General features: G+C 34.4%; 1 protein-coding gene across 1 annotated transcript in view; it reads right to left on the bottom strand.

Annotated features, from left to right (window-relative positions):
• PSPC1 (paraspeckle component 1) overlaps positions 1 to 21,208 on the bottom strand; it is a 79,665-nt gene that overhangs the window by 33,819 nt on the left and 24,638 nt on the right. Inside the window, exons 5-6 of the mRNA XM_070380562.1 lie at positions 20,603 to 20,687; positions 16,828 to 16,933 (exon numbers count right to left, since the gene is read on the bottom strand). Coding sequence (XP_070236663.1) covers positions 16,828 to 16,933; positions 20,603 to 20,687 — 191 coding nt within the window. The remainder of the gene's footprint in view (positions 1 to 16,827; positions 16,934 to 20,602; positions 20,688 to 21,208) is intronic.

Here is a 21,208-nt window from a genome sequence, read left to right as displayed (position 1 = left end):
TACAAAAACTAGTCCTTAAAAACTCATTTACCAACAGTTACATAGAACTAACTTCAGTGAAATCTCTAGGTGAAATTACCCAACATATTGTAATTGAAATTTACACTATTATTTAATGATCTTTTCCAATACCAAACAAGTGTTACAAGTAGCAATCATAAAAAAATTCCAAGTGATGTCTAAATCTAAAAAAAGCCTAATTTTTCTGTTTTCAAAAGCAGTTTTATTACAACGAGTTGGTTTTAAAGTACTAGTGAAAAGTACCTATAAAGCTAGAAATGAAGGAAATAAAAAGCCTATAAACAGAGAAAAACCACTAAGCAGCAAGTCAACTGCCCATCTAACCTAATGGAGGTACCTCTAAAGCTAACCCATAAGGAAGCTACGACATGAGAAAAACACCACTTATGTAACAGTTCCATGAAGAAACGTTTCTCGTTGCCCAGAAAATCTGAATACCAAAGCTTTCTCAAAGTTAACGTTTAACTTTCCAAAAAATAAATTTGTTTCATCATAAAACATTTGACTATTAACAGATAGTATTACTGACCAGCAAGAAAGCTAGACTATTTTATAAAACTGATTACCAATGAAGTCATGTAATTCTGAAATTATAGGGAAAATATTATTCTATAATCATACTTCACACTATTATCAATAAATTAAGCCAAGCTCTCATTTCCTCAGTAGTAGAGCCTAGTGATAACGTGTGGACTCTTTCAGCAAACCCAAAATCTTTAACGTTATTATTTACAGAAGATACGTCTCACAAAGAGCTGGCTGCACTCCAGTACCAAAGTAAAATACATGGATTTTATGGTCCCAACATGTTGGAGGGAACAAAGGTTTAACTTAGGTTTTTACTTTTGATTTGCCTTAACTATGAAAGACTAGGTAGGCAATAGCTAATCACTGACAGAGAGTAATTATTAGTCTCACCGTTTGAGACTTCAATTTTCAAATCCCCCTATGTATTCCAACACCCATACTCAATGCCTGCAATTCATGGTGGGGCATCAGAGAATCCTTTTTATTGTTTAAGCCTCTTTATGATTTCAGCTTTACCTTTCACCTTCTGAAATAGTAGTGTTTAGTTTTATCATTCATAAAGTACTTTTTAAAAAAACATATTGTATTAGTCTATTTCCTTCATTAACAGAGTTTTGCAGAAAGTGTATTAACATACTGAAGAGATCTATGGTTTTAAGTCAACTATTCAACAGTGGCCGAAACAGTCCCCTTTTGATGCTCTGTTATAAACTATTTCCAGTTTTAAAATATCTTTAAATGAGACAATCAGAATGTCATAACATTCTAAGGTAGCAGATCATTGGATTACAGTAACAATTCATGCTATTACACCATTTTTCACTAAAAATGCATAATTTGTTAATATTTCCCTAAAGGAAACTTCTGAGTACTATTTTACATAGCTATAATCACAATATTAAGAAAAGAGATAATACAGATGACAGATCAATTTTTAACTAATTTAGAAAAAGCAAAAATTTTAGCTCCCTAGTTGTATTTTAAGGTTATTGTAACTTTCTATAAACCCATTGCTACATACTTCCAGTAAAATGCAAGAGGCAGATATAATATTTAAGGGTAGTGTTATCAGAAGAAATTAAGACAGTCCTTCTCATAACTTGATATATTGAGTATCAATAAGGAGAAATCACTTGAAGTTCACTATAACTATATACCCACCCAAAAACAATACATAAGACCCTCAACTGCTCCTGCAAATCCTTCTAATATATTTTAAATTGGAACTGATACAATAATATGTGTGATATTTTTATAATACAAATTTTAATGACATTATTACTTAACCAAAATTATTGTGGTTTAACAGGCAACAATTTATATGTAAACAAAATCTCAAAAGACTGCAGCGCTATATAAAAGGAGAAAGCTAAGATGACAGTTTTAATTAATTCAACAAATCCTCACAGCAACCCTATGAAGTAAGATCGAATGTTATCCTATTTTAGAGATGATAAACCTAAGGCCCAGCATTGTTCAATAACTTATGCAGGGTCATACGTGTAGCAAAGTGATTGAGCTGACCTATAAAAATCTGCCCAAATAGAGTTCATGGAATTATCTTCTTCACATTCTTCAAGAATCTTATTAAAGACTAACAAAAAGCAATGGTTTTTAATATGTTTTTACCATATTATTAAGAAGGTGTTCCTTTCAATTATAAGAATTATGCATATGTATTTTTGAAAACTGGTTAGTGAAACATGCTTAAATACACAGTTGACCAAAAACAAAAGAAAAGTACAACTGATCCCAGAGCCACATTGTATCAGAGCAACAGTTCATCAACACAAAGTTCTCAAGATGTGGTTCATGGAGTGAAAAGAATCTCCCAAGACGCACCCAAGATGTGCACGACCTCAAAGCTACTTCACAGAACACAGTTCTAACATTGTTTTATCTGGGCTTTCCACTGAGACACTCTAGGGCACAGTGCAAGAGCAATGGTGAGCAAAAATCCTAGTGTTAAGAGCACAAAGCAAGGCATCTGCACTCAATTTTTACTAGCAATCACTGTACTCTTCACATTACAATTGCAGTTAAATAACTTCAGTCACAGCTGCCTGGGCCAGAGCACCTGGAAAAGACTAAAGATTAGATTGTAAGAAAAGAAAATATAGAAGCCACATTTCAAACACCTGTACTTTATTTTCATTCGTTGTGGCTGAGTCAAGGCATATGGGATCTTAGTTCCCCAATGCAAGCGTGGAGTCTTAATCCCTGGACCACGAGGAATGTCCTTAAAGACCTGCTGTACAACATGGGTCTGAAATAGCTATCAGTTTGTTTCACAAAGCATCTCTGAATTGTGTGCAGTTACTTAGTTGAGTAGGTCAGAACCCTGTCATGAGACAGGTGAAAGGGAAAAAACCCAGTCACAGTATTTTCTCTAGCAACAAATGAGATGTGGTGATCAGGGCAAATGAAGCCTATCAAATGGGTTACATCAGTCAAAAGACAATTCTGACCGGGCTTCAGAGATGCAGCACATCAGTTTTTGAAAAAGAGGTGTCGAATTTATGTGGAAGGGAAAGCAGACTATGGCGAATATATGGATGAAAGAAATGTGAGACGACAAGCAACGACAATTACAGCTGATGTTAAATTTCTAGGTGACCAGACAAAAGACAAGGCATAGAATGCATGATTCTTCTTTGGCCATTGTGTGGTACAGTCTTACTTCCAAATCATGACAAACAGTATTTACATTGTATAAGGACAAGAATTAAGATACTTTATATTAAAAAATAATAATTTCAGCTATGAACACCTGGATGAAATAGTAAAAAGGATTAATTTTATGAACTTTCTATCTTTAGGTACATGTCTTTAATTATTCTATGCAACAAAATAGATGTCTACATTAAGCATTTCTGCTGCATTCTGAAATAGGGTGGATATTTCAAGAATACCACTTCTGTGACTGGGCTGCAGCTGAGTAAGACATTTTCTTGGAGCAAGATTATTACTTGAGACAGCATTTGACAGACAAGCAGATTACTGACCTGTGTAATTTCTTATAAGTGGATGGTATTAAGAAATGTGACTTGTTTTAATTTTGTATAACAAAATACATTAACATTTAGATAGTAGGTGAAACTCAAGGGATCACTATTTTTCTGTTTGGTACATTACAAACTCATGCACAGGAAAACAATCCACTCAAAGATAAGGTAGACGAATGGATTCTAATGCAAAAGAGTACTTTTAAGAAACTACTGCTTGTCAAGTTTCACTGCAATATCAAACAAGAATATTTCAATTATCTGAAAAGGTTAAAATATATATACTTGTCTCCATTTACTTATCCATGTGAAACCAGGTTTCCTTCATGCTCTTTGACCAAAAGAGCAGTTTGCAATAGGTGGAATGCAAAAGCAAATATGGGAAGCCAGCTATTTTCTTATAAAGCCCAAAATTAAAGAAATTCACAAAGGAGTAAAACAATACCACTCTTCCACTACACAAAGTCGAGCACTAGAGAAATTTGCAAAAACTGTAAAATAAGGTCCCTCTTTCCACTACAACACATTTTCTTTTAAATGTCTCTTTAAATTTTTAATATAGCATTGATATAGTGTAATTAAAACCTTTTTGGGGTCCTCAATAATTTTTAATAGCTTTTAAAAAAGGTTTGAAACCAAAAAGCTTAAGGACCACTGCTTGTAAGTTCCTGTCAGTATTTACTCATGAAAAAGTAAAGTAGCAGAAAATTTGCCCTAATGTAAATTAACTAAACCAATATACCTTAATGTAGAACTAGACATTATTTTATGGAGAATATTGACTTTTTTCCTTAATACTTAATGTGCTAAAATATGTATATGAATGCCTAGGGTTTAGGAAACAGTAAACTAAACAAAAACTGACTTTACCTAATTACCAGCTGGAATAACATTCTGCAAGCAATGATATGGTGTGTTCACCCAACACAATGATCAATCTAAGTACTCGTCTGAGTGAATATAGTCCCAACAGCTACTATCCTTCTCCTTTAATCCATCAAGTCCTTTCTCGGGTATATCTCTAAAGAAATATCTAAGGATCACGATGTGCTGTTTCAGTTCCATGTCTTAATAAAGAAAATGCTAAAAATCCTGAAATAAAACTCTAGAGAAATGTATAAGTTCTGGCAAGTAGCAATATTCAACCCATCATTAAATATTCCTAGAGTTTTTCCTAAAAATAAATTCTTGTAGCACGTGGAAATGTATCTTTTCACTAGAGAAGTTTACATAACAAGAATAACTAGACTGTTAGAGAGTCAGACTTTCATTAGAGAAGACAAACTGTCAGCATCTAGAAATATTAGGGAATAAACATATTTATAAACAAGAAAGCAACAGAAATCAATTACGTAAAATATTTTTTAAAAAACAGGTATAAAGAAAAATAAAATCACAAAAAAAGGTAGGCCACTTTGCCAAGAAATTATCCACTCATTTAAAAAGCGTTATTAAAAGATGTGCATCAAGAAAGTAATCTTCTGATAAACTAAAATAGGAAATAAGAAATGTTCCTATTAATAGAACTCAAATAACAGCATGCAAACCTTCCAACATAACCAACAGAGAAAGGCATGGAAGACTTAACACTCTAAATTCAAGTAATAAAAAACAGCGTTTTCCAAGACATTTATATCATTCACTGCTATATGGGGAGGGGGGAAAATATTTTAACATAAGACAACTATTAAAATATAAACTATACAGTATGTTTTCTGTTCAATTCGAATGCATGCATTCCAAAGTATCTACACCCATGAGTATGGAGGAAACATTCCTCAGTTTATGACTGCCAGAGTGAACCATTAATTCACACTTCATTAGGGAACCACAAAGAAACAGTTATCAGAACACATCTATCAGAATATCCAAAATCCTTAACAGTGACAACAGGAAATGCAGGTGAGGTCGTGGAGAAACAGGAATTCTCATTCTTTGCTGGTGGGAATGCAAAACAGTATGTCCACTTTAGAAGACAATTTTAACAGGTTTTTGGTGTGTGTGTGTGTGTGTGTTTTTTTTTTTTTAACAAAACTAAGCCTCCTCTTGACATATGATCCAGCAATCATACTCATTATTTACCCAAAAGTATCAAAAACCTATGTCCACACAAAAACCTGCATACAAATACGTATAACCGTATTATTCCTAACTGCCAAACAAGATGTCCTTCATTTGGTGACTGGATAAACTGTGGTACATCTGGGTAACGGATTATTATTCAGTGTTAAAAAGAAATGAGCTATCAAGCCATGAAAAAACAGAGGAGGAACCTACTTAAATGTGGATTACTAAAAAGCCAAAATGAAAAGACTCTTCATTCCAACTATGTGACATGCTGAAAAAGGCAAAAATATGGACACAAGAAGGGGATCAGTGGTTGCCAGGAATTATGAGGAGGGAGAAATACTAGGTGGAGCACAAAGGATGTTTAAGGGCAATGAAATTAATTATTCTGTGTGGGTATGTGTCATCACACATTTGTCAAAACCCAAGAATGTGCTGCAACACATATAAACTATGAACTTTTGGTGATAAGAATGTGTTAGTGAAGGTTCACCTGCTGTAACAAGTAGAGAAAGAGATCTCCGTGTGCTGCAGGGATCTAATGTAAGGGAATCTGACAGTGAGGAGTCTGTAGGCATGTGGGGTGAAGGGAACATATTTTTTATCTAAAAAAATAAGTTTACTTTTTTAAAACTTTAACTGTTTCTCTTTGAATAAATTTTATCTTAACTTACATCAAGTTTTAGTCATGAACTTGTTAAATACTGAATCAGAAACAGAAGGAACCCCAAATACAAGTAGGGGATTTTATTCTTACCTTACTGTATTCATTAACCCAAACACATGTGCCTCTTAAACTACATTCACTCAACAGTCCATTTCTAAAGCCTGGTTCAGGTAACTTAGTAGACATAATGTTTGGAAGTCACTGTCAAATTCAACTAAGTAGCAAACTTAATTGCTACTTGTTAATACATAGGATGACTCTAATTGAAAATGAATTAAGTGTAACTACATATAATCTAGCCATACCCATCAAGAGATAGAAGGGAATAAATATTTTAAACAAATTAATTTTTAAATAAATTTTTATTGAGAGGAGAATTTTATTTCTAATCTGTATATCTAAGGGACATTTTCAAGATCACTCTTTTCAACTGTCATGGAAAATTCCATTTGAAAAGCTGCTTTAAAGAATTGAAATTAATTAGGGGTATATAATTATTCCTCAAATTTAGTTATTTTATCTCAAATGCTTAAAGAAATCAGCAATCTGGATATCAACTACAACACATACATAATACTTTTAATTGTATCTTACCAATGTACATATAATACAGGTGACTGGTTTGCATTTCTTTACCTATAACTTCTTACCCAGTACACTTCCATATCAAAATCAAAACAATTATCATGACTGGCCAGATCAAAGGATGAAAGACGAAACAGAAGACCAAATATCAGCTGCAAGAGAAGCGATTTCAAGTCGGTCTCACCAACAGAAGAAAGCTAATAATAAAGCATAAGTGTTTCAATGTATGAAGAATTATGTATTTAGTAGATGAGAATAACTTTTTCTATTTGTGATACTAGACATAAAACAAGTTATCTTAGTAGTCTACCAGAAGATTAAAATCTTGACAAACTAGTTTCTAAGTAGTTAACTCAAAGCAAGAAACTCAATATACAGTAATATTTTAAAGTACTTAAATAATACCTAAATACAATTCAAGAAGTTACTTAAAATTTACATTTATAAGAGAAACTACTATACAAGCATTTAATTTTGTTTAAAAGCAAGATTTAGGGAAAGTAACAGCACACCAAATTAAGATGTTACATCTTGAGAATCACTACTTGTAGAATCACTATACAAATTTATAACCAAAAAGACAGGATTTGAAATGTGGTTGTACAATGTAGTGGAGGGTATCACAAGACAACTAGGCAAACTTACCCATATACGTTCAAGAACTTGGAATTCTAAACAGAAGTCCATTTCACCAGCAGAGCATGCTTATAAACTCAAGGTTCCTGCTCCCTACCACTCAGTTCAGTTCAGTCGCTCAGTCGTGTCCGACTCTTTGTGACCCCATGAATTGCAGCACACCAGGCCTCCCTGTCCATCACCAACTCTCAGAGTTTGCCCAAACTCCATCGAGTTGGTGATGCCATCCAGCCATCTTATCCTCTGTCGTCCCTTTCACCTCCTGCCCCCCCAAATCCCTCCCAGCATCAGGGTCTTTTCCAGTGAGTCAACTCTTCGCATGAGGTGGCCAAAGTACTGGAGTTTCAGCTTCAGCATCAGTCCTTCCAATGAACACCCAGGACTGATCTCCTTTAGGATGGACTGGTTGGATCTCTCTACCACTAGTAGTTAGTAATTACACAGGGATACTGACATTCACATTTATCTCATTTGATCTGGTAAAAAATTCTGACATTTCAGGTGATACTACAAAGCTTCAATACGAAGTACAGAATATACAAAATACTGATTGGCCTTAAAAAAATTTTTTTTACATAGCTATCTCATAGGATAACTCCTGTAAGAGGTTCTAAATGTTATAAGAAGTCACAAGGGAGAAGTAACAAGTTTTTATGCCTTCATAAAATGTTTTGTTATGATTTCAAGCTACTTAATAATTGAACAAAATTCCTATTATTTACACTGCACATAGTGGACATTTCAAAATCTGTGTTCACTCTAGTTCACTTGTATTGGCAAATACAAGTAAGCTCTCTTCTCCAGCCTCTCTTAAAAAGATAAACATTAGCTAAAGTGCTTACCATTCTGAACCAAGTAAGATGAGAAGAACTTACCATTTCAAATATACCTACAACACAGCAGAATAATAAATCAATGACATTAGCTTTTAAAATACACCCAATATAGCCCCTCAACAGTGCAGAGACTACACACTCTCTCAAGAAGGCAAATTTCTCTAAACTTTCAGAACTTTTTTTAGCTGTGTCTCTTAACCTACTCTACATAGGTCCTGTGTACCTAAAATATTCTAAAATCCTCAAAGATGTGTGTGACCCTAGGCTTGATTTCTTTCTGTATCCTCTACAAAGCTCAGGACTATTATAAACACAGGAAAAACAGTGAACAAAATTTCCTTACTAAAGGAAATCTTCAGTCTTCCTGTAAGTCTAACAATCTTGAAGGGATATTCAAGTGGAATGCGCCTACTAAAAAGTTATATGTGTGAAAACTAAGCATAGAAAATGGCTATTTTACTCTTCACTATGTGATACCATTATGAACACTACAAAAATACATCAACAGCTACGTCTCAATGCCACCTATGTTTCAAAACTACTGATGATGAACATCTGAGACTTGAGTATTCAATAAAAAATACTGAGGTTTGGTGGCTCTTAAAGAACACTCAAAACCATGTGATTGAGCTGCTTGCTGTAGTCTGAAGGACAACTATTTAACCCTCACAGTTTACATTTAAGTAACTATAACAAGTACAAAACGACCGCAAAAAACTCGAGAGGTCAACTATTGAACAAAAATGTCAGAAAATAATTAGAAGGCAATATAAGTACTAAAAATCATATTAAAAATGATCCAGGATCACAGCTGGGGTGAATAGTCAGAGATTATATATGTGCTGAGCACACACATTCTCCATGAGGGAAAAAGGGATATGGTAGTTTCTGTGGAAAATAAGCCTCTTTGAGACTATAATGGAAGGTAAGGTCAAAGAAGTCATCTAATATGACACAGAGATAATTAAGTCTAACAAACTATTCTCTGATGAAGTGAAGTGTAGAATGTAGATGAAGTAAAGAATCAAACCACTTCCATCTGGATTCATTCAAAAGATTTCAAAATACGAATGATAAAACAGAGGGGGGAAAACGCTGTTCATAATCATAACAAGGGAACAAGGGTGACCACAAACACAACTTGATTTGCCGAAGATGGCTTATTGTATACCTGCTATTTAAAAAAAAAAAAGAGAAAATTTTACCTAGTATCATATTCACTTGTCCTAGTCTGGATAAAAACTTAAAGTTTTCCCTACAAATAATTAGGTATTATTAAAATAAATAAATAAATCCTTTTGAGACATGATCAAAGAGTTAACAGCTGGTTAAAATGGTATTATATCTTCAACCCAAATTACACAAATCATTAAAATTCTAAAGATCATCTAGATTCTATGTTAGCTAACATTATAAAAATGTTATGTTTGCTTTTATTTGATTATAAAGTCTATGTACCATCCTAAAATATTCAGAAAAATTCTTCGATCACTGTAATAAATCAATTAAATTATTTTAGTAAATAAATGAAACCATATTAACAACAAAAAATGGTCACAACTAGTGCATCCTATGAAAGACCACTGTGACAAACCTATTATCCATTTTAATTTTCACCATCAGGCCCAAACCATCAGAAGTGGGCTTCCATTATACCAGCAATCGGCAATGACCTTCCCACACCTAAATCTGACACCAAACCCTACATCAAATAACTCTTATTTCCATAGGATGATGAAAAGTGTCATCCTATGAAATGTGTCAGTTACTTAACCCTTCCAAAATAATGCAATTTTCTACTGCAATACAACCAAATCACTTGTTAGAACTAAATAATTTACTGAAAAAAAGAGAAGTAATAGCCATGAGAAAACCACCAAATTTTGGCAGCTTCTCTCAAAAACTCAAAAGCCATTTAAGAAAATGTATTTGGACCTACTCATTACTAAGTGACAAGTTGGCTCTGCCAGCACCTATTAATGAAACTTTATTACTGGCTAGAATTGCTGTTGAGTTTTATACAGGGAAAACGGGGGACTGTTTGGGGGAGAGGGGAGGTTATAATTAAATCAAGTGATAATGATAAAGAGAAACAATAGCCACACAAGAAGCAGGAAGGGACTGGAATAAAATTAAACAAAGGCCAAATGTGGCAATCCGGATCAAAGGATTTGCCTCAACTGACTGAAAAAAAGAGACTTGACCACTCCAAGACATCAGCAATGTGGCTGTGACGCTGTATCGGCTCTTCCCATAACTTCTGCTCTGACTTATAACCATGACTACCAATGAACATTCAGGACACTAATCTGGATTCTTCAGAACCAAGAATCAAGGTTCTAGGATATGAGGCATTCTGCTCAATAGGCCTTCTAAAAACACTGGAAAAAAAAAAAAACAAATTAATAAAATTACATCTTAAATTACAAATTCTTTATGAGTTTCGTTAACATGGGGCATTTTTTATAGATTCCCTCCCCTAAATGAAAGGTTGTTGCTGAGCGGTGGAAGACGTCAGGATTCTCAGCCTCAGGAGGAGAGGAGGGGCCAGTGACGAGGTTGATCGCTCAGAGAGTTTGTGTGATAAGGTTTTGTTAAAGTATAAAAAAGATAGAGACAGCTTCTGACATAGACATCAGAAGCAGGCAGAAAGAGGACCCCCCCCCCACCAGTCTTTAGCCGGATGTTATATAGCTACTAACAGGATGTTAGAGAAAGGAAATGTCTCAAAACTCAGAGACTGGCATCAGGCCCCTCACCCAAAACATGCATTTTGGGATGACATTGGCACAAGGTGAGTTGTCCTGGGCCACAAAACTATTGACATGAATCTTTAAGAAGGGCAGGTTTCCAAGCAAATACTAGTCTCATGAACATAGCTTAAGAGAACATTTGCATGAGTAAACCATACTGGTTTGTCAAGTCAGTTCTGAGTCTTAGGCAGAACCAACTTGAAGACAGAGTCTAGCTTAAGAAAAACATTTCCATTAAGGTTCAAGAAAAGTTAAGTTCAGGTGGAACCAGGTGTCGTCATGGCAACACAGAATTTTAAAAGAAACCTCTTTTTAAATCTGTATAGAGAAGGGAAAAAAAATCTAACACTTGTAGTTTGTTTCTTCCTGCTGCTTAAGAGAGAGAGAAAAAACGACACTTGCAGGCTATTTCCTCCATTTGGAGACCCCTGGCCTTCCTGCCTGTTACCCTCTCACAACTTTCAAACTGGCCAGAGATCACAGGTCAGCAAACTTTTTTGGGAAAGGACTGGATAGTATTTCAGGCTCTGCTGACCATACAGTCTTGACACAACATCAGAGTTATGTCACCACTAGTCAATGCTGCCATTCTGGGGCAAAGCAGCCATAAGCAAAACATAAACATGACTGCATTCCCATAAACAGGCAGCACTCAGATGTGGCCTGACTTACCCTAGTCTGCAGACCCCCAGTCAAATGAAATATTTTAAAAACAAAAAATTAATGTATCATTTGAGACAATACTCCCTTCCATATAAAGGATGAAAGTCCAACAAAAAGTTGCCACACCAAAAACCTACAGAGCACAATTCACACAGAAGGCTGTGCCATTTGTACTGTTAACTAGGTGAGCCCTATTTCCCATGCAGAATGAACCTAAGTTCTCACTTCACCCAAAGTCCCCAGGTTCCATAAAAAATTCAAGTAGTATCACTATATTCATCTCAATATATGTCTCATTTCAACATCTGGCCAGTGGTTTCTGACCTTCGCTAATGAAAATAAGTAACCCAAAGAGCTTTTTAAAATGCTGATTCCATGCAACCCAGTCCCATTGGACTATATCTCAGGCACTTTTCTAAGTTCCACAGAAATGCTGCAAAGGTTGAAAATTACTGTATTTTCAACCAGTATGCTACCAATGGATAATCCATCAGAATCTACTAAAAGCACAAAATGAATCAGTGAGTAGGATGGAGACCTGAGCACCCACCTTTTTTAAAAGCTCCCTGATTCCTTACTATGCATGATCAGAAATACTACCAAGAAGAGGCCTCTCTCTCTTAGCTGGGCTGCATCCCCTCACTGCTTGTGGCCTTGCTGTCCAATCCCAAGAGCTACAATGGACACCTCTGACTAAGGAACGAGGGTCAAATTACTGCCTTGGCATGTAATAAACATTCAGGTTTTTATGCATATGTTCAATTCTCCAGGGCTATTCCTACCTACTCAAAAAGGAATAAAAATTACATATATATATATATGAAAAAGATATGAAGCGCTATTCTTTTCTTTACTAAAACCCAAACATTAATATTGACCATGCCAGCCAAAGAAACTACTTAAGTTTTAAAACAAAGTAGCATCCAATCTCAGAGAAGGCAATGGCACCCCACTCCAGTACTCTTGCCTGGAAAATCCCATGGGAGGAGGAGCCTGGTAGGCTGCAGTCCATGGGGTGGCTAAGAGTCGGCACGATTGAGCAGCTTCACTTTCACTTTTCACTTTCATGCATTGGAGAAGGAAATGGCAACCCACTCCAGTGTTCTTGCCTGGAGAATCCCAGGGATGGGGGAGCCTGGTGGGCTGCCGTCTATGGGGTCGCACGGAGTCAGACATGACTGAAGTGACTTAGCAGCAGCAGCATCCGATCTAAGCACTGATCCAATTCTCCAAGTCGAAGTATTTTATAATTACATGATACCACTACTAAAGCCAGAAAGATATTTACATGTTTTATGACATCGTCATTTTTCCAAGAATTACTCCAAGAAACTGCATTTTTAAAATATTCTAATTAAAATTTCCTCTTTACTCCAATCCAAGCTATATCCACAAATAAAGACTGGTACATACATAGCAGTACTTAAATTTTAAACTACTGAATCTACAAGCAGCAAAACAACCCAATTAAAAAAAAAAAAAAACAATCATACAGATTCACAAATTCTTAATGTTAACTGAATAACTTCTGTGTTCAAAGCTGTAAAATTGTGATAAGTAGAAAATTTCAACCTAGAAATTGGTCTGTCTAGAAAATGGTCCCATTATACTGTAGTAAAAACAAACCTAAATGAAATTAAGGAACGGCATAAAAATATATACAGTGTTACAGGAGTCAAAAAAATATTATATTGCAGGAGTGAAAAATAACATGTTTAATTTATAATTACAAATGTATTATCAAAGAACATGACTTCCTCTAAGGAGAAATAAGGTATGAAATTAAAATGACAGCTTCTAATTGACGAAGAGTTGGCATATTCTTGAAACTCTTAAAAATATATTCCTATGCATGTTATAATATTATGATCAATTTGAAAGCTAACAAAGAAAAACATGATCAAACATAATAGGTCTTTTGCTACATTAAAAAATATATACTATTCAAGACAAAATAAGTATTTATTTTATACTCCGAAGCAGCTACTGTTTGTTGTGTTGGAATATTCCTAATAGGAATATTAGAAAGAAGTGAGAGGTGGCATCTTAAAACAAACCAAGTAAACCTACATGACTTTTATTACTCAGGCAAGCTGAACACTTACCATGTGATTCCTCCCTTTACACTGAACAGGGAAATAAGAGAAGCACATAAGAGGGCCTAATTTCAAAGCTTTTAAAAACAAAAACAAACATTAAAATTGTTCAACAAATTTTTCCAGAGACAGTTTTGAAAGTAAATGAAGAATAAATGATGCAACAATGGCCTCGATGTTTTACTATTAACACAAACCACTTAAGACCAGTAAAGAGCTTTTGTTAATATTTCTTTAGTGCCTGATTAGCCTGATTAGTTTATACTAACAAGCATTATGAAGCTAGGAACCAAATAAAACTGAGACCAAAATGATGAAAAATTTATCTATTCATAGTTTCTTATCTCAGAAAAAACTAAAAATAGAATGAAGACTGTATTTTCCCCTACATATTAAATATCATTGCTACATACTATTTTAAATGATTCCTTTCCAAAAAAAATTAAGAACATACTAACTTTGGGGCCTAACATGACTATTAATTAAAAAGAAAAAAATCACCAATTCCAGCCCACTGTTCAGTAAACTTTTTCTGTAAAGAGTCAAAGAGTAAGTCTTTTAGGTTTTAATGGTCACAAATACTGTTTAGTAGTCTTTTTTTTCCTTATCTATCAACACTTTAAAAATGTAAACACCATTCTCAGCTCTGCAGTAGGGTGGTACAAAAATGGGTGGAGGTTCTAGGCTTCCTTTGCAGACCTCTACTCCACCCAAATTAATCCTATGATGCTTCAAATATGTAAAACATTCTTTTGGTAACTATTTAAAACTCTGTGTTAAAATATTTAATCATCTAACTTTTCTGACAGCATAATCGTATCAAATAATAAATGAGCTACTTCTGAAATTCCACTAAACCTGCCATACTTTTAAATATCTAATTTATTTATTCTCAAAGTTCCCTGGCTATTACATCTTACCCACCATTAAAATGAATTTGAAACATTCCAATGTTTTAAGTATTTGCAGAATTTCAATTTTAAACTGTAGCAAGATTTCTAAATAGTTTTTGCATTAAAAGTGAAAACTATCTGTCCTTCATTAATTATGCCTACCACTTGGACATATTAAAAAATATTGATGTAGGTTTTTAAAAACTGTGAAATTTCAAAGAATCAGAGTTTGTAATCAAGCTTTCAATGTAGCCAACTTAAGTTTAACAGAACATAGTAATCATTTCCTTCTGGTCCCTTAATGACTTAAATCATTAGACACAGCTACATAGTTGCTCCAAGGACATAAAGTTTATGCCAGAAAAATTTTAAGAAAGCTAATCCCACCGGTTTAACTATAGACAAGCACTTTAGAAACTGATATACTGAGGTACACAGAAGAACTAGGAAGAATTTCCTAGTCATCAATGGAATGAAATAAAATTTCTCTAAAAAATGTATCACATGTACTTTTCTATATTTTAAGATTAAAACACTTTACTACTTTTCAAAATATACACATTTGGGAACATTTTTAAATTCCACATTCTTTTACCACTGTAAAATATTCTCACATTGATAAATCCAACAAATTTATATTAAAATTTAACAGTGAAAAAGAAGACCACAATTTTAAAATGTCACTATGTAAGTATTATGTATCCAAGAAGAAAAGAGAATTGCAATAAAGCTAGAAATTACTAAAAAAAAAAACCCAATGCTCAGAAAACTTACTCAACTAATTTGCTAATGGGATTTAAAAATCTATTAACTTTTAGTGTGATTATAAATAACAAAAAATTTTCTAAGGGAATTTAAATAAAAATGTAATTTTCATTCAAAGGATATTTACTTGATGGAAGGCAAAATAAAAAGTTCTTGATTATTATTCTACTTAGGATTTACTTTGCTGTATTCATTTTAATTTAAAAAGCTTTAAAATTTTTCAGGGACAGAGACAGTCAGAAAAAAAAGGCCCCGGTGATTTGAATTACTACATTTAGCCTCAGAAACTTTAGAATCATGGCTTTAAAACAGAGAAAAAAATATTGGTAAGTATTTTTTTAGAGTCAGTTGTTAAGCTGGCATTCATCTAAGGTGAAGAACAAGACTCTGTTATTTAGAACCTGTGGGTTATAACACATTTGAAGTATCCTTTTTTGCCCTACCATTTTGTCTCCCTAAAACAAAAACCTGAGTCAGATAAAGTCTCTAAAACTAACTTCCAGTTTGTAAGAAACTCAGGCATAAAAAAACTTGTTGAACATCACTGCCAGGATATAATCAACAAGATCCAGGATGTGAAATATTCTTTATGACGGGCTGTTTCTTTAAAAATAAAAACAGTAAGGAAACAATGGAAAAAAAGAAAAAGAAAGAAAACCTACAGATTAAAAAAGAATGGATGCATCAACCCATTTGAAGAAACCAAATAATTTTTTTAAAAGATTGAAGACTTGGACAAATTGGGGCTTTTACTACTTAATATTAAGTAACTGACATCTTTTAAAGTATGATAAAGAAATTTTTTGAGAGTCCTTATCTTTTATAGGTCTACACTCACATAAAATTATATGAAGTCAAGGTTTTCATATCAAAAATTTCAGGATTACTTAAAGATGAAAAAGATCAGCCAAGTACTAATAACTGTTATGGCTGACTAATAAGCATATACTACTCTACTTTTCTATATGTCTAAAATCTTCCAAACTAAAGAACTGACATCAATTAATGGTGAACATCAGTCAAGTGGAGATGATGGGATTTATCAAGATTCCTAATTTAGCAACAATTAAAAAAAGATAAAGTGAAATAAAGCACAATTTAATATCCATTTCATAAAGCATGATTATCTTCAGAAACTAATTTTGGTTTACTACCTGTAAGAGGTTAAGAAACTTGTTAGTTTACCATAAACATGACGATTCAGAAAGATTAGAAAATACAGTACTACATAAAGCAGTATATAAAGAATTCTAAGTATACATCGTCCACCTGACAATATAAAATCACTTTAGTTAACTAGTACTTTACTTACATTTTCCATATAGTTTGGCTTAAAGCCCTCCTGCTGTCGCCTCAGCTCCTCCTGTTCTCTGTGTCGGATCATTTCCTCTTCACGACGACGGTGCTCTTCCTCATGCCTGAGAGATTTGTAAATAAAAACTCAGGGTGTGACATATAAGCCATAACCAGATATCTTATTTCAGGCAAAATAAAATCATTAATGTGTATCATGTATTTATACATTATGTCAGTCTTTGATAATGAGTGGCTTATCAAATTTATCTTCCTTTTATTTTGCTCTAACCTCTAATAAATCAAACAAACCAATGAAATGGCAATTATCTAGGGTAAATTAAAAAAAAAGTAAAATAACAGCATCCTAGCTATATGCTTACAGTCAAAAAAAATCCAGCCTCCAAAAGCTCAAACTAGTACTCTATTACGGAACAAAGAAAAAGCCTGGGATTCACCATTGGCAAAGCAGTTAGTACCAACCATTGCAAATTACCACACTGCTGAGACAAAAATCCTACTATGTACAGAAGGAAGCCTTCACAAGCCCCCTCTCCCTCATTGCATCAACCCACTGAGGAAATCTCCTGGGAGCAGGTATCTATATACCACCTATTTTTGTAAATTTTGGAACAATCGTTCACTCACTGTCTGTGGCTACCTCTGGGTTAGAGCACTGTTAAATAGTTGAGACAGAGACCATATGACATGGAAAGCCTAAAATATTTACGAAGGAGCCCTTTCCCAGAAAAAGTTTGCCAACCTCTGCCCCAAAGGTATATTCAAGCACAGAACAACAAAAATCCAATGTGTATGTAAAGGATTACTATTAAATAATAATTAGTTGTAATATGATCAAGAGGGAAACCCACAAAATATTAATATTATTGAAAATATTATCTCAAAATATTGAAATACATTGAAAATATAATAATATTTAAGACATCATGCTATTGCACACTTAAAAGACTACAGTATAGTACAAAGGTGACTCTTTATTGAGGTATTCTCTTGATTGTGGTAGCCTGGAACCAAACCCACACTAACTCTTTGTTATGCCTGTATTACTGCAGTATTCATTCCTTGGTAATTTTCTCTCAGGCTCCTTTCCTATTTATTATTTGGATTCTACTTCTAACAACTAAGGAAAAGCTGTCCATTCTCCTCCGTTTATTTACTTATTCATTAAATTACTTTTATCACCACAGACTCATGGGTATTTGACCTGAATAAATATCATTTGACAAATGTACAACCTATCATTTCTTATTTTGTTGTTGAAATTGTTCCAACTTTGGCCTTTAGGAGCGTCTTCAGTTTAGCTCCTGTGTTCTTTGAACAGGCCTGAGCTTAGTTCAAGGACTTCCCTTCACTCTGGCACATCAGTCAACTTGGACTTTTTAATACTGGAATCAGCCACTTTTCCAAAAAGCCCTGGTTCCTTTTATTGGAGAATGATATTCAGAAACAAAAATCTGGGCATTATTCCCGAGGCATCACTGCTTCTGGGTAGACAGAGCTAGGAAATATATATATGTATACATATGAACCCACATATATACACATCTGTATTTCTGTATTTGTCTAGACTAAACGGCACTCAGTTCACACTGATACTGATCCCCACTGAACATGACAGGATTCATTTTCATTTTAGCCTTTCTGCCTTCTTTCTTTCTCCAACAATGAGAAACCTCAGGTCATATTTACCTAATTTATTCATTTAAGAAAGTATATACATTATTCTCAATAAAGTCTTGATCAAAAGGGAAAAAAGTAGTTTCAGAATTGCAAACCTATATCCTCTATATATTTTTTCATTATGGTTTATCACAGGATACTGAATATAATTCCCTGTACTATTCAGTAGGACCCTATTGTTTGTTTATTCTATACATAATATTTTGCATCCCACACTGCTTACTTTTAATTACTTATTATTTCAGCATAAGTAAAGGGCACTAATTTTAAAAGCCTAGCTGTAAAGGATAAATGTAAAAGGAGAAAGCTAGATTCAGAAAGGTTTATTTTAGAAGAGAGGAGGTTTCCTTTTATTTGGACAAGTAGAGACTTAAACACAATTACACAAAACAGAAAAAAGCAGTAAGAAAGAAACTGAGGATGTCCCTAGTGGTAAAGAATCCACTTGCCAATGCAGGGGACATGGGGGTTCAACCCCTGGTTCAGGATGATTCCACATGCCACAGAGCAACTGAGCCCACGTGCCACAACTACTGAGCCCGCACCCTAGAGCCTGTGCTCCACAACAAGAAAAGGCACAACAACAAGAAAAACGTGCGCTGCAACTAGAAACTAGCGCCTTCTCTCTGCAACTTGAGAAACCCCATGGACACCAACAAAGACCCCAGTGCAGCAATCAATCAATAAATAAATAAAAATTGTTTTAAAAAAAGAAAAGACACTGAAAATGGCCCCTCGGGAAAGGAGTTAATTGGGAGTTTCTTTTACAACAGTGGTTTCCTAACTTTAGAATGCCTCAGAGTCACCTGGAAGGTTTATCACAACACAGGTGAGTCAGCTTATGACTCAGCAGTACTGAGGCTAAGATGCTGATGCGGCCTGCCAAGTACTATAAATTGAGAGTAAGTAGGTTAGAGTACGGAGAAGGCAATGGCACCCCACTCCAGTACTCTTGCCTGGAAAATCCCACGGACGGAGGAACCTGGTAGGCTGCAGTCCATGGAGTCACTAAGAGTCGGACACGACTGAGGGACTTCACTTTCACTTTTCACTTTCATGCACTGGAGAAGGAAATGGCAACCCAATCCAGTGTTCTTGCCTGGAGAATCTCAGGGACGGGGGAGCCTGGTGGGCTGCCGTCTATGGGGTCGCACAGAGTTGGGACATGACTGAAGTGACTTAGCAGCAGCAGCAGCAGGTTAGAGTAAAATCAGAGTAGTCCTAATACAGAAACACACATACACTGGTATCATCAGGTACAAAGTTGAAAAAAATATACTATACGAATATACCATCTACCTCCAGACCCTGAGGACACGTCAAACTCATTAATAGCTTTTCACTTTCTTTCATTTCCCATGATCACCTTACTTCCCATCACAGCACTTAGTACTTTAACGGCACTTTCAAAACAAAATTTTAAGCTTGCTTTAATCTATCATAGCCGTGCTTACAATTCCTAATTAAGACTGTTGAAACATGTAAGAGTAATATTTATCTTGTATTTTACAATTAAATCTTGCAGATGCAAGAAAAATTGTTACTATTTCTTTCCACATCTTAGATCAACTACTCCCTTAAACTTCCTTCCTTAACCTAAAAGATTTTAAGTTGCCTGTCACAGTTGTCTATCATGTACTGAGATCTCTGATGCTCATATTGTTTTCACCGTGGATTCCACCACCAGATTATCTTTTTTAAGTAAATTATCAGAAGAACAAAAATGAATAATGGCATTCAAACCAGTCTTAAACACATGGAAAAATCAAAACTAAGAATGCAAATATATGCATCTATAGAAAAACAGTCCAGTAAAGCACAGTCCATTTTTACAATAAATTGTATGAAATAATGCCTAAGCCCTCTAAGTTCACAGTGTCTGTGAAGTGTCCACAACTGGCTAGAAACAATCATATTGATAGAATAATGAATTATGGGAGACTGTTAGTAATTCCATAACTGTAGTCAAAAATGGACAATTCTGTTATTAATATTAAATACAACTTGTCAATAACAGACATTGGAGTTTTATTAATAACATACGCAATAAAAGCTACATATATTCATATATATGTTATAACGATGTTCTTTACCTCAGCTGTATTTGCTTTCGTTTTTGTAGCTCTTGATTTCTGAGTTCTTCCAAACGTCTGAGTTCCTCTTGACGCCTCATTAAATCTACAAAATATTGACTACAGATTAATATTTTTAGCTTCTTCTTCTGTATTTTTACATCTATAAGCATAAAGGTTCTCCAAGACTGGCAATATATATAGTAACTTATTTATACTCATGCACCTAGCTTCTCTTTTTAAAGTCTTACCGCACCATTCTACAATGAAAGATTATAAGCTTGTAATGAACCAGATCAATATCATTCCTGGGCCCATTTCTTCAGGTATATGAAGAAAATAAAATCTACCCTTATGCTAAAAAATTAAAATGGGTAGTAACTGCTTTAACACAGGGTCTGGAACATACTAAAAATAGAATGAATAGCTACATTTTCATTTACACAGTTTTAAGCAAATTACAATTTTTTTCAGCAGCAAGCTTGAAGCCCAAAATGATACCTTGGGAAACATCAGCAGAGGGCAGATTAAGCATCAGACCAGAAACAGTAGGAAAAATGGGATTGGACACAGCATAAAACCCCAAAACATCCCTCTCAACACTATGAGCACGTTTCCTCCTGCATC

The sequence above is a fragment of the Bos mutus genome, chromosome 12, assembly GCF_027580195.1.
Source record: "Bos mutus isolate GX-2022 chromosome 12, NWIPB_WYAK_1.1, whole genome shotgun sequence".
NCBI lineage: Eukaryota > Metazoa > Chordata > Mammalia > Artiodactyla > Bovidae > Bos > Bos mutus.
The sequence above is the reverse complement of the archived record's forward strand: the minus strand, read 5'-3'. Positions and strand labels throughout refer to the sequence as shown.